General features: G+C 35.4%; 1 protein-coding gene across 2 annotated transcripts in view; it reads left to right on the plus strand.

Moving 5' to 3' along the window:
• The window catches only part of HOMER1 (homer scaffold protein 1), a 126,672-nt gene that overhangs the window by 48,046 nt on the left and 63,744 nt on the right, over positions 1-14,882 (plus strand). For both annotated transcript variants that reach the window (XM_082836373.1, XM_082836372.1), the window contains 2 exons: positions 2,052-2,183; positions 5,986-6,078. In XM_082836373.1, the coding sequence (XP_082692499.1) occupies positions 2,082-2,183; positions 5,986-6,078 (195 nt within the window). In that variant the 5' untranslated portion in view covers positions 2,052-2,081. The remainder of the gene's footprint in view (positions 1-2,051; positions 2,184-5,985; positions 6,079-14,882) is intronic.

Raw genomic sequence — 14,882 nt, forward strand, 5'->3', positions numbered from 1 at the left:
TTCTTTTCCTTGAAAAGACAAGAACTATGGGATTGAGAGACATATTTATTTTAAAGAACTAAAAATCTAAAAAAATGGATTTATAGTAGCATTCTATTTTAAGAATTCTAATAAATAATTTTAAGTGCAGAATCATCTATTATTTTAAAGTTTTATTCACTGATTAAAGAATCCCAAAACAAGTCATATGGAGGCAAGGAAAGTTTCAGAATGGGGATTAAAATGGAACTCTTAAACATAAAAGCAGAAAGAAGTTAGTCTGAAATAGCCAAACCAGAAGGTCAGTGACCGGCAACTCATGAGTCACACGTTTTCCATCCCTTATAAAGCCCGTGGTCGCCTCACTATGTGAGAGTTGTTAGGGTCACCTGTAAGATGCCCATCTCTCCTTGGAAACACTCAGATCCCAGCTCACATGTACATGTACCCTCCTCAGGGAACACTCAAGGACCACCAAATCTAAAGTAGTTCTGGCCAGCCCTTGCCTTTCTGCCTCTCAGTCTTGATCCCATCCTGGTCTGTGGTCTTCACAGCACTTACCACTCTCTGAAATTTCATTGGTCAGATACTTGTTTACTTGTTCAGTGACTGACTCTTCTTGCTCTAGAATGTAATCCACAGTTACGTTGCTTCTCACTGTTGTATCTCAAGTTCCTAGAGTTGTGCTTGGCATTTAGTAGGTATTTGCACACGTGAAAAGTTGCATATCCAAACGAGTCCTTACCATTCGTTAGTATATTCTTTCCCACTCAGTCTTTCATTTGATGACAACCCTGCATGTTAGAGCAGTTGTTAGCTACATTTTACAGGATCTAAAATGACATGCCAGGAAAAACAGCTTTTGAACCAAAGGGTAAGGCAGTATATTAGTGTATAAATTTTGTCGGAGGTGAAAATGCTTATAGAGAGTAAGGGCTCTCATGTAACAACAGATAACGTGTCTACTGTCAGATAACATGTCTCCTGTCTTGTGAGAGAAGGCAAGCCACCACTCTCTTACTGTCTACTTTAGTAGGACAAATGTCATACATTCATTATAACTTCATCAGTACCTGCATAGCTCATAAATATTTACGTTTTTACTGTTGTTCATGTGGTGTACAGATTTTGCTTTGTTCTGGAATGCTTGTTTCTTACTCCACATTTAATAGTTCACCAAATAACTGCTTATGGATTTGATAATGTATCTGTTTATTATTATGGGATCACTTTGTAATCTCAATCTCAGTTACAGAGTCATTAGACTACTTAACTAAAACTGATTCTATACCTTAATAGTACTGGCAGAGGGGATGAACGAACTGAAATTAATGTGTTAAAGAGTAGTTGAAGTTTATTAAAGTGATCAGCAAAGTTAATATTTAATAAAGTACTAAAAGACTAGTTTTCTAAGAAACTATGTTATAAACAGAAGTGATAGTGATTCTCATTACCATGATTTTATACGACTTTATATGTAAAGAAGCAAAGTGTATATTTAAGGGTTTGTTTTTCTCTTGAGTAAAGGAAAACTTACTAAAGGATCGAAAGTTTTTTCTGTATCACAGTATATTTCAGGTAAGTTGGCTTTAAGAAAATTCTTGTTGATGGATTTTAGAAAATAGTGATCAAATAGAAAATTTGTTCTATTGCTGCCTTTATTTTTGAAAGATTCTTTGGAGAGAGGTCCTTACTTTTTTAAATAAACAACTATTAAAACCTACTTGCTTCTGGTGAATATCATCCAAAATTCATAGATATTGATCCTAAATGTTCAAAGAGAAGACACTGACCACATTAAAAACTCTTTAAAAGTTTTTGCATCACAGGAAGACTTATTTTGCTTGTAAAGTATTGAAATTTATAGTAGAGTGCCATTATACTTATAGTTTTCTTATTACCATATTGCCACAGTCACTTATAATGTTAAAAACTGTTTCTCTAACTCTCTTTATATATTTAACATTGTGGCTCAATAGGAGTCCTGAGTTTTTATGTATCTGAATAGTCCTGTGCTTAAATGCCTATTTGCGAATTTTTGGCTGGTTACTCATACTTGTTTTATTTTTCAGGCAATAATTAACAGCACCATCACCCCAAACATGACATTTACTAAAACATCTCAGAAGTTTGGCCAGTGGGCTGATAGCAGGGCAAACACTGTTTATGGACTGGGGTTCTCCTCTGAGCATCATCTTTCGAAAGTAAGTTAAATCATAAGATCTGAGTGGAAATCTACATCTTCAAATCAGACGTCTTAAATATATAATAGAAAATGGAGAGTATAAAATGTAGGAGAAATTTCTTTGGTATTTTCAGAACAACTGTAGTGACAGCAGAGCAAGAAGTGAGAGATCAGTGGATCCCACTGTCAGTTGGAAACATTGTATACATTAAAAACAGTCACCATTGATTGAGGAGGGTTTTTGTGGTTAACTAGGTATGATAGGAAATAAAGTGTGGGAATTATCACTTCAGAATGGACTTTGCTCGGGAGTTAGCACCCTTGGTTGATGTTCTGTAAGATAGGTAGACACCAAACGCTTCTGAATTGTGAAAACTCAAGCTGATAGTGATATTTCAGACATAATAGCAGGCACATATAAGTTACTGTTTAGGAAAGTGGTGCTTTGTCTGGGTGAGAATTACTCTGAGGCCTCTGATGCAACACAGAGTAAGATCTAAGAGGCACCGTGAGGAGTTCTCAGAACTGACCAAGTAAATTACTGTGGCCAGAATGGCTGATAAAATACAGAGCATCACCAGGCTAAATACTGGAAATAAAACAGTTTTCCTGCATATAAACAAAAGCCATGCAGTGTTCATACCAGCAGCATCCTGCGTTCTTGTGGATGTCACAAAGAAAGAGTTTATAAGGAAAAGGAAACAGTCTCAGGATAACGAGATGATCAAGGAGATGAGGGTTACTCACTTTTACCCTTCACATTTGATGCTCACCAGACCCAAAGAGTTATGCTTAAAACTTCTGTTTGAAGCATTCAGTTAAAAGAATAGCCCTACATTTGAACCATATTTTATGTATGATTTGGTATACATAGGATCTGATGGCTTGAGAGTTGAAATAGCTCAAGTGCAGGGTAATCTGGCTCTTGTTAGATATACACCGTTAATACTTAAGTGAAACCTAAGCTGTTCGTTATAGAAATCATTGAGATTCTTAAAAATTATTTCTTTTAAAAAATCTTACACTTTTGTGAATATTTATTGACTTGAAGTTATAATTAGATAGTTCAGTAGTTAAAATAATCTTTCTTTCCTTTTGTTTTAGTTGTAAACTTTCCTTAACACTGTTGTTTTCAAGTGCTTTTGTTATCTTTTTGATATAAATTAGAGTTGAAATCTCAATTTTACAACTATTTTAACTTTTGTCTTGATGATTATAAGTCATTCTCTGTAAGGTGATTAAAACAAACAAGTGTTAACTGATTTCATTTCTCTTACACCCATTATATTCTCTAAATATATTTCTTGAGCTATGGTAAAGTTATAAGTTTTAGACTTAAAGTATTTCAACATAGCAGGGACACAGGCATCGAGTTAAGCATTGTCCCTCCATAAACAATCCCCTTAGGAAATTACACATTTATTCTAATATTTTTGCCGTTACTCAGAACCTTTTTGGAAATTTTCTTTTGAAATTGTCTATTAAAGCCTATAGCAAAAACATTAAAACTATGATTATATTACACTTGCTGAATTTCTTGACAACAAAGGAACTAAATTGTGGATTAATTTCTCAAACCTGCATGAAATGATTTTTGAGCCTAAGTAATTTTGACTATATTAAGTTGTTGTTGTTTTTTTACTACATCTTTCAAGTTACTGGGCAGATAGCTAATGTGGCAAAGAAATAGTTTATTAAATTCTGTCACTCATATTGTCTCCTCTTATCTGATCTTTTTTCTAAGAATAGCTTTTATAGTTAAAGAATTTTATTTTTCCTCTTTAAAGTTAGCATATGCTTTTGACCAAACTGGTAGCGAATTCTAGTATTGTATTGTGAGGGTGGATTAACCATTAGGAAACAACTCAGTAGCCCCTGGAGCCAACTCTAGTTTGTTTATTCACTAGACTTGGCTCTAAGAGCTTATGATCAGTCTCTTCAGAATGTTTTGGTCCAAAGATCACAAAATCATGACTTATTTTCCAAGCTACCTTGCAGATTAATGTCAGTGCTTTGTAAACTATAAGGGACCCAAAGGAATACATAATCTTTTACATAAGTGAAGCAAGCCTGTAAATATTCTGGCTTGTTTTGTCACTAAAATCATACATGAAATGAAACATTGTAAGAGTTTGGAGAAGGCTCTGAAGGCAATTCTAGGCAAGGTACTCTCAAAATATGAGAGAGCAGCAGCATTGAAAGAAATTTCTGGTCTCCTAAGGTTGATGTATGAGGAAAATTCCAACTATGCTTGGATTGTTAGAGTGCTTACCAAGTTGTATTTTGTTATCATGGAAACCTAAACCTATAAAAATTAGCAACAGCATGGGTCTTTATGAAGTTGAGAAGAATTTTAAACATTAACTACTTTGGAATGCCAAATTAGTGTAAGAAAAACTTTGTGTATTATTTCAAATTACATAAAGAGAAATTAATTATGGTTTTGCTTTTATTTCAATTCCAACAATGTGAATGAGACCTTTTTAGCTCTATATTCAGACTTTTTTTTTTAACAGTAATGAGATATTCTCTTTAATTAGATAAGTATAATAATACAGATTCAGTTTCCTGATCTACAAGTTGTAGGTGGGGGTAACAGTGTTTAAGAAGGAAAGTTGTAATAATGACAACTTTAATTTTGACCCTCCTCCGTCTCCCTGTTGGCAGGTCAGAGTATCATGAGCCTTTCCTTACAAAGCTTTCCTTCCCAAGATGGCAATGAAATCAGGGTTGGCTTATGGGGTTCGAAGAGGGACCTATAATTTCATATTTTTATTGCTAGCTATAACAGATGTTTTGAGTTGCACAAAGATTTTAGATTTTTTTAAATTTGGTTATTTTGTAGCCTTGCCTTATTCTCTCTGAGAACAGTGGCAGACTGGTTTCCACTTCCAGTTCATAAATAGATACTGTTTGTGGCCATGACATTTATTTGATTACCATGGGTTCCAAAGAGTTAGCATTTCATATAAAGTAATTTTTTAAAATTGTTACCAATCTTAAAGACCTTTGTGGGGTCCTGCTTTTCCTTTCTGCTGCTGTGCATTAGCTGTTTAGGAATCTTTGGAAATGAAGTTTTAGTAATGTCAGTTAGTGACAGTGGTAAACGTTGCTGTTTGTACTGCTGCAAATAAAATGCCTTACATAATACAAGAGTTTATATTCTAGTAAAAGTTAAAAGCATGCTTCAGATACAGAGATGATTAGGAGTGGACACTTAAGCGATTTAGTTTTCTCCATGAGAAACAAACATAGTATGCCCATCTTTACTGATTCCACTCCCAACCTGTACCCCACACCTTTGTCTTAGTGAAGTATATCTGAACAACCAAGGAGAGACAAAACTAAGCTAGCTGAAACCAAATTCTAACTTAGTTTTATCATGATTTTTTTTTTTTTTTTTTGCGGTACGCAGGCCTCTCACTGTTGTGGCCTCTCCCGTTGCGGAGCACAGGCTCCGGATGCGCAGGCTCAGCGGCCATGGCTCACCGGCCTAGCCGCTCCGTGGCATGTGGGATCTTCCCGGGCCGGGGCACGAACCCACATCCCCTGCATCGGCAGGCAGACTCTCAACCACTGCGCCACCAGGGAAGCCCCATCATGATTTTTTTTAATGAGATCTGTCAGAGTACTTTATAGTGCACAAATGTTTGATATTAGGTTTATTTTCCTGTCATTTTCATATTATGCCTGTAATTGATTTGAGGGCTAAGTTGCTGTGTAAGAGTCTGTTATTCCATAAAATGGAAGAAAACTAAGATGAAAGTGGGCATTAAGACCTATTTTTATTTGATTAATGTATATAGTCTTTCTACATTCAGTTTGCAGAAAAGTTTCAGGAATTTAAAGAAGCTGCTCGACTAGCCAAGGAGAAATCTCAAGAAAAGATGGAACTTACCAGTACACCTTCACAGGTGGGTATCTAATTTCTATTCTTACTTATAAGCCTTGTTCATTTTAGATGGTATCCTTTATGCCAGAGATAAATTTAGGAAAATAATGGCAAAATTAAGGTGATTGGATTCCAAAGTAGACATAGAAATGCACCCTTCAGTTAATCCATACTAGTGGAGAAAGGGTTTTTTTCCTATATACCAATGTGTACAAGAATCTCAGGGGGAAAAAAATCTGTTTCGTAATTAAAACTCAGTTTTTTAATGTGCATACAACTTAAAAACAATTGTATATAAAAAACATAGATTGCCCTACTGTTTGTATTCTGTGTTCTGTGATGGTCGGTCGGGTGCAGCCCTGCAAGAGAAGACATAGGAGAGGCTTGGGAAAACAGAAGTTTATTGTCCTCACAGGTCCTAGAAACAGGAGGCACGCCACACCTCTGGGTGGGGCACCAGGGATGCCTCAGGGTGGTCAGAGGGCAGAAAGCAAGAGTACAGGGGAACACCAAGGCTAGAGCCTGTATTGGGGTTTCTGTTGGGAATGGCAGGGCAGGGTGAACAGTTTAGGACTGGCTAGTCTGAATGATTTCAGTGGGCCGTAAACTATAGAGAGTTAGTTCCTAGTTGCCTAGTATCAAGCTCCTTGGATGATTAAGGCAGAGGAATATTGTCTCCTGGGATGGAGGGGCCAGATAGAGGAGGTATGGCCTGGTGTGGTTAATTTGCATATCAAAGCCATGCTCCCACCTTAGCCCCCTGCTATCTCTAAGAATTGGCTAGCCAGAAAGGTTTTTTAAGATGTCAAAACATCACAATATACAGAAAATAAAAATAATATAAACAATATAGTTTGTTCTACCTGATTTTAAGGTGTGTTTAAATCTGACAGTTGGGACAGTCTACATCTCAGCACTGAGACCCAAAGGTTGTAGTTTTTAAAAAAGTATCCCTTTTTGAGATTGGGATTGATACCATGTATAAAATATATAACTAATGAGAACCTACTGTATAGCACAGGAAACTCTACTCAATGCTCTTTGGTGACCTAAATGAGAAGGAAATCCAAAAAAAGGGGGTATATGTATACGTTATAGCTGATTCACTTTGCTGTACAGTAGAAACTAACACAATATTGTAAAGCAACTATACTCCAATAAAAAATAGAGAAAAAGCATCCCTTTTTCCTTTAACAAAATGAGTTAATACTTATTACTTGTCCATTGTAATCTTTCTTCAGTTGGAAATTAATTACATCTCTAAATAAAATTCATTAAATAGTTACATTTGAGTACTTTCACAAAGGTTTTAATGTAATAATATCACTCATAGAAAGCCAATAATTTTCAGCTTTTTAATAATAGACTTTTCTCAAGTTAATCTTTATTTCAGTTGTCATCTTAAGAGTAAGGTTCAGCTTTGTGCTGGGTTCTTCTCTAGAGTAATTGTTTGTTTTTAAAGTGTACTTAGGAGATTTTATAAAAGGAAGGATTGGATATTACAAATGTTTCTGTGGAATATGTCAGTAGTAGCTGATTTACATAAAACTTTCTTAAGTGAGTAAATAGTAATTGCCTTGAAATTTTGTGACTAGCCAAATGATTGGAACATTTTAGAAAATATTTTGCTCTTCACCTTCCTCCCCACCCCTGGCACCCAACTCTGTTTGGTAAACCCTACTGGTATAAATAATTTTGAGTGTTTTCAGAGGAAAGAAGAGTTCTGTTGAGTATGCTTAAAGTTCATATTTCCTCATAGACTAAAGGTGTAATCTGGATTGAAGCCAAAGCTCCATGATACCTTCTCTGTACTTGCAGTGACCTGGAATAACAAGAATGATCATTTTGAAACTTCCCTTGAATCTGTCTCCCTAAGTGCTGTGATAATGTAGTGATGCTTTTAAGCATAAAAGCCTATTTAAAATTTAGTACCAGTACACGTTGGGAGCTCCAGTTCCTCAGGTGAATGATTCCAGTGTCACAGGAGGATGCTATAACACATTCAATAAGAGAATACTGAAAAAACTCCAGTAAAATTGTAATGGTTTACACTTTGCTCTTGTACTTAGTTCCTGCTTCTCTAATTATAACTTGTGTTTGTTTAATTGGTCATAAAGTGTTACAAGTTGCTGCTAAGATACCTGCTTCTCTTTGGTGGAAGGAATGTCTTTAAGCCTTTCATCAAAGGAATATATCAAAGATGTTTGTATTTGGAAAGTGCTGTGAAATATAAAGAATAAAGAAATGTCTTAAGTTCATTAGTATTTGAGAGCCAAAATATACTGACCTTAATTTAAAATATTTGAAGTCTGATTGTTAATTTACAGAGCCAGAGAAATAGGGGGAAAATGGTATTTTCATTTTAAAATATTTTTTAAATATTTTAAATATTTTTAATATATGTTAAATATATTTAAATATTTTAAATATATTTAAATATTTTTAAAATATTTGAAGTCTGATTGTTAATTTACAGAGCCAGAGAAATAGGGGGAAAATGGTATTTTCATTTCTCTTTCCTCTCCTTTCTTTTTTTTTTTTAATGACAGTCCCTTACAGAGGTCATTACTATTTCTGTTTTGACTCGAATTGTATGACCTTTGGCCACTCTGATTCCATTCAGCTAGAAAGCACAGCTTGATTCTCACTGGTTTAACCCAATCTACTAAATTAACACTCTGCCTGAAGACTAGAATGTTACTCAGGAATTCAGCAAAGTGGGTAGAGAGATTAAATGGGATAATTGATAATAGTAGACACTGAGTTGGTCATAGCTTTCACTTTTATTCGAGGTGGTATAGCAGACCAGTTAGGTGTATGTATTTTCAAGTCAAACAAACTTAGACGTAAATTCTTTTTCTGCCTCTATGTGATCTTGGAAAAACTGCTTAACCCAAGTCTGTTTATACATCTGCAGCATGAGTATTACATTACTTACCTTACAGGATTGTTGGGTGGAATAAGTATGATAATGGCAATGTCATGTTGACACTGTCATACAATAATGGCAATAATGTACACTCTAGAGCTTGGCTTTGATCTGGGCTCTAACCCTTTTTAGTTTTCTGAACTTAGGCATGTTAGTATTTTCTTTAGTCCATAAAATGGGAATAAGGATGATATTTTCTTACAAAGTTATTGTGAGAATTAAATAAGGATTACAAAGTGCTTAGCATATAGTAAAGGCTTAATAAATGTTAACAGCTGAGTTTCCAATGTGGCTGTAATGGTGAAGATGATGATGTAAAGCCTTGACATAGTTATTTAGAAAAATACAGATGCCTTAATTGAATAAAGCCTATATCAGAAGCCCCTGGAAGACATGTTAAAACACAAATTGCTGAGTCCCAACCTTAGCATTTCTGATTTAGAAGGGCTGAGGTGGGACCTGAGAATTTGCATTTCTAACAGGTTTCCAAGAGATGCTGATGGCTGTTGATCTGGGGAATCAGACTTTGAGAAATAGTGCTGTAGACAAACCATTCCATCTCCCTAAAGGCTTGTGATGAAAGGAGTCTGGCATTTAGAACAAAGCTGGCCAATTCCCTCTTAGACTCTTGAGCTAAGGTTGTATACTTGATATAAATATGTGGTCATATCAGATAATCTTCATGTTGTCTTCATCAAGGTAACATCTCTAGGAATGCTTTGAATCACATATTAGTTGTCAGTTTCTTTCGCATCTCTCTTTAAATAACAGACATTAATTTAGAACTTTTCCTCTGTTGGAGATCTTATGTTCTCATGTTTCCATGGGAATATTTTAAATAGTCAATTTGATATAAAATCAAGAGAGATGATTGACTTTAAACTTGAAATTTCTTACATAGTTCACAGTTTTAAAAATACTGTATTTCAGTTAACTTGTTAGGCACTTTCCTCAGAATATGCATTGAAGAAAAAGGGGCTATATGATCATTTAATCCACATTTTTCTTCATTGGAGTTTAGAAAAAAAATAATTTTTAGCTTCAGTTGACTAAGACTTTTAAATTGAGTAAAATCTATTTACTCCATCACTTGTTTGAAGCCAAAGAATATTCATGGGCTTTTTTTTTCCATTTAAGATATCAGGTTGTATAGCATTAAATATATTGTGGTAGCTACCTTGATTTATATTTAATATGTCTAAACCTCTTCCTCAAGATTTTTTAGAATTCACTTTATAGAAAAAATGGATTATATGTGTGTGTGAGTGTGTGTATTCAGAGAAAAATAAAGTTTATTTAGCTTTGTTATAAATACCATAATTGTTAAAATGTTCATTTTAACGATAAATTATATTTACCCAATGGCACTGGTTTATTGTAAGTGATTATTAGGCTCTCTGTGACTAGCTGTTTGATCCTATGAAAGTCAGTTGATCTCTTTGGCCATGGTTCTTGAATCTGTAAGGTCAGAGGTTTGAACTATATCATTTCTAAGGACATTCCAAGTGCAGTAAATCTCGAATGTTTTAGATTTTCCTGCTATAAATGGATTTTTTGAAAAGTGGTCTGCAGTAGCCAACTGTTACTATTGTAAACTATATTATTTATATATCTAGCCCACAAATATACCATTAGAATTAGTGAATACCTATACATTAATATGATGCCTTCTTAGTATTCATATGACAAGTGTGGTTTTACTGAACCAAATACCACGAGAACAAGTTTTACAACTTCAGGAAAGGTTGACTAGAGTTCTCTGGATATTTTTTTTGCTCTCCAAAGTAAGGGCAGTGGAGATATGTGTCTTTAATCCTGTTACTTGTCCCAATGGAGTATTTATCTGTTTCTCTATTGGGTTTACCTACTAGTTATTGGCAGTGAAAATAGAGAGGGAGGGAATAGACATAATGGTGAACTTGACTGAACTTGGAGGAAATGTAAGAATTGAGGAAATAGTGAAGGCAAGGGAGAATGGTAAAGTAAGATATTAAGTTAGATGTTTCTGAAACTTCTATTCTTGGTTTGTAGCATGAACTTCAAAGGAGGATATCTACTTCAGAGAATGAATTTCAATCCTATTGGACATACAGGTGAATAGTGTGTAGTTAGAAATTTGGAATTGGAACTAAGTCTTAAGAATCATCAACAAATGAGTAATAGTTAAAGCTGTAGGTGAGAATGATATCATCCAGAAAAAAATAGGATGGAAAGACAGGAGAGACAAGGGTCAAAAGTTGTCACTTAAAGATTGTCACTTAAAGGGACTTCCCTGGTGGCACAGTGGTTAAGAATCCGCTTGCCAATGCAGGGGACACGGTTTCAAGCCCTGGTCCGGGAGGATTCCACATGCCGCGGAGCAACTAAGCCCGTGCGCCACAACTACTGAGCCTGCGCTCGAGAGCCCACGAGCCCCAACTACTGAAGCCCATGCACCTAGAGCCTGTGCTCCGCAACAAGAGAAGCCACTTCAATGAGAAGCCTGTGCACCACAATGAAGAATAGCACCCGCTCCCCGCAACTAGAGAAAGCCCACGTGCACCCCCCCAACAAAGACCCAACACAACCAAAAATAAAAATAAATTAATTAATTTTTAAAAAAAAAGATGGTCACTTAAGGAATTTGAGGGAGATATAGGGAAAAACACAGAAGTAGGAAATGAACCAGCAGAGAATGTTAGCACAGAAGTCAAGAGAAGAGCATTTTAAGTTGGAGACAATGACTTGGCAGTGCAGGGAGCAGAGTTCCACTAGGTTGAGACTTTAAGAGGACTTTCAACCTAACAAAGTGGAGTCCACTTGTAAATACAGGGACTGTTGGGAAGGAAGGGCAATGTGAAGCACTTTGTAGAATGAAAGGAGATAGTTAGTGACTTTAGGTTATTCTTGAAGCCAAAATGCTTAGTAATAAGAATAAGGTAACAAATATTTGGTTCTCTTGTATGAGGAGAAAAAGGGTTAGCGTGATAATCTCAGGAGGATATGGAGCTAAGAATTTTTTTTTGGAATGTATGTGTGGGGGTGACTGGAATGTGTTCTTAAATGGAAGGAAGGAGTTAGAGAAGGAAAAAGAGACGAGAAGGAAGGGATCATTGATGGAGCATTGTGCAGAAGAGGGTAATGTGAGAGGGAAGGGTGGAAACAAATTAGCTACTTTATTTGAGATAGGAGGGAAGGATAAAAACAGATTTAGATGCAGATAGGTGTGAGATCGAGGAAGTCTATGCCAATTTATTTCCATTTTTTCTGTGAAGGAAGAGTTAGATCATTCTCTGAGAGGAAGGACAACCGAACAAGAGAAAGCTTGAACAGAGGTTTGAGATTGCTGTTAGGTAAAGAAAAAGAAGAGTCAAGTGGGAATAAGTAAAATTAAAGAATACTCGTCACTTCAAGAGCATAATTGAAGTCAGAGCTCAAAATTATTTTCATGACACTAACCAGCATATTTAACGTATTTTCTCCCATAGCATTTGGTAGCTTGGGCACATGAGAATAGGGAATGATGATATGAATTAGAAATTGGCAAGATGGGTGTTGTGGAAGGTAAGGAAGCCCAGAAGTTGGGATGATGCTACTGAGAATATAATTGAGATGATTGACTTTCTATTGCAGGCTGGGTATGGAGAGAAATAAAGCCAGGTTGAGCCTGACAACTAGCATAATAGCAGAGGGCCAAGAGGATGTAAGTCCTGATGAGGTTGAAGAGCAGGTGGAAAGGGAGCGGGACAGGTTGGGAGGATAGGAGGTTGTACAGCATAAGCCCTCTTATCTGTTGGAATCAAAGCCAGTAGTTGATGAGTTAATCTAAAAAGTCAGTTGAGAGGCCCGCGCACCGCGATGAAGAGTGGCCCCTGCTTGCCACAACTAGAGAAAGCCCTTGCACAGAAACACAGCAAAAAAAATTAAAACAAAAAGATCTTTAAAAAAAAAAAAAGTCAGTTAATGTAAAGACTTTTTAAAAAAAGATTCTTTTACATTTATAAATTAAAATTCAATAATATTATGTTTCATTTGTTCACTAGTATTTTGATTTAAAGCTGAAGGCTTTTCTTTGATTGTTAATCTTTCTTACGTAAATCATACCAGTAATTGATCGTCTGCAATTTCCTGAGTTTTTTTTCTTTAAGTAGAGCTAACCCTTGACACCCCATCCTCCTTCTATGGCACATACACCTGAGAGTAGGCTGGTGACACCACCCTGAAGGCCTGGCCTGGAGTGAGGGCCAACCTAATTTCTTTTCCATGTGATTCAAGATATTTCTGGAGCTTTTTGCTTTTTGCAGGAGGACTTTCTTGCCACTTCATAAATGAGTAGAGAGAATTCTTTAGCACTTTCTGAATCTTACATCATTGCTCAGGTTCCTTTTTTATAGTGTGGTCACATGTGTTAGTTTTGGCTTCCTTGATACTCTCTCATATTTTAATATGCAAACTTTTTTTTCAATCTGTTATTTTTCTTTTTCAGATTATTTGTTTTGGTGTGGGGTGTGAGGGAAATTTCCCAGAAACAGTGAGATGTGAGTTTTATTTTCTCAAAATAAGGATGGAGAGGTGATAGAAGTTGATTAAATCTGTTTTTATTTATATTTTACACTTTTAATTTTTTTATCAACTGTGATCAAAGAATATATTATTTGATAATTTTTTCCTTAAACATTTACCATAGAAGTGGCTAGCCATATTAGTTTAGGAATCTCTTTCCAAAGAGGAATTATCCTACTTTCTCAAAAGTTTGTAGTCTAACAGATATACCTCCGTGCTTTTTATTTTAATGTTTGATTTAAAGATATAAAATGCAGGTTTTATGAAAGTTAGGGTCTTTAAGGAATAACTAAAGTGGAATGTTTAGGAAATTACACAAAATTTTAACTAAAAAGCAACTAGATGTTTGGAATATGTTAAATAAAACTAGTTTCGCAGTGCTATTTTTAGCCTATGTAAAATTTCTAGAAGGTTTCACACAACACTTTTGGCTACCTGTGCGGCTACCTAGTTGGAATAGTTAGAAGGCAAAGGAGTTTCATTTCCCTTATGTACTGTTGGCACTATTTCTTGTTCTCTTGAGCAAATGTTAATTTTTTTTAAACATCCTTAAAAATGAAATATGCTTTGGGCTTTTGTTTTCATTTTAGGTATAGTGTCTAGGGTAATTTCAATATGCCTTTTGTTAAATATAGCTAATAATCGAGCTTTCAGAAGAAAAGCTTGCTCTGTTGAGATGCTGGAATTGTTGCAACCTCTATCCCTTTCTTCCTTCTCTCCTTCTTAGCTTGTCTCTAAGAAGAGTCTACTTCAGTATTATCAACAGTTATAGCCTCCCCAACACCCATGCCTCATAATCTTTCTTATTTCACCCCAGAAGGTAATAAGAACCAGAAATCACACTACTCCTCCTCTGACTCTTTCTTTTAATCCTAATCTACTTTTGGCCCTCACACTCTTATCAACCAAATCTAACAAATCCTTAGTTGCTAATACTGGTTATGCCCTTTCAGGTTGACAAGGTAATTTTTTCTGTTATCATTTCCACTGAATTAGGTCTTGGCCAACTTACTGTTTAGTTGATTGGACAGTCAACCTTGATTATTTTAGTTTGGCCTTTCTTGGAGAAAAATTTTCCCAATTTATTGAAACCAAATATGAATACCTCATGGTCTCTTACTGGCTGCTTAAACTTTTTCAGGCTAATTGACATGGTCCATAATTGATCTAGAGATAGTCATTTTGGATACTGTTTCCTCAGTAGGATTTGACTTTGTTGTAAAACAAAATTTCATGTTTTCACAGTATACTACAAACTATTCATACACTGACTCTCAGTTAATAGAAACAGTAGATTCAGAGGAAAGTGTTTTTTTTTTTTTTTTTTTTTTTTTGGCAATATGTGGGCCTCTCAC

This window comes from Leucopleurus acutus (genome assembly GCF_964270905.1).
Source record: "Leucopleurus acutus genome assembly, chromosome: 3".
NCBI classification, from domain to species: Eukaryota; Metazoa; Chordata; class Mammalia; order Artiodactyla; family Delphinidae; genus Leucopleurus; species Leucopleurus acutus.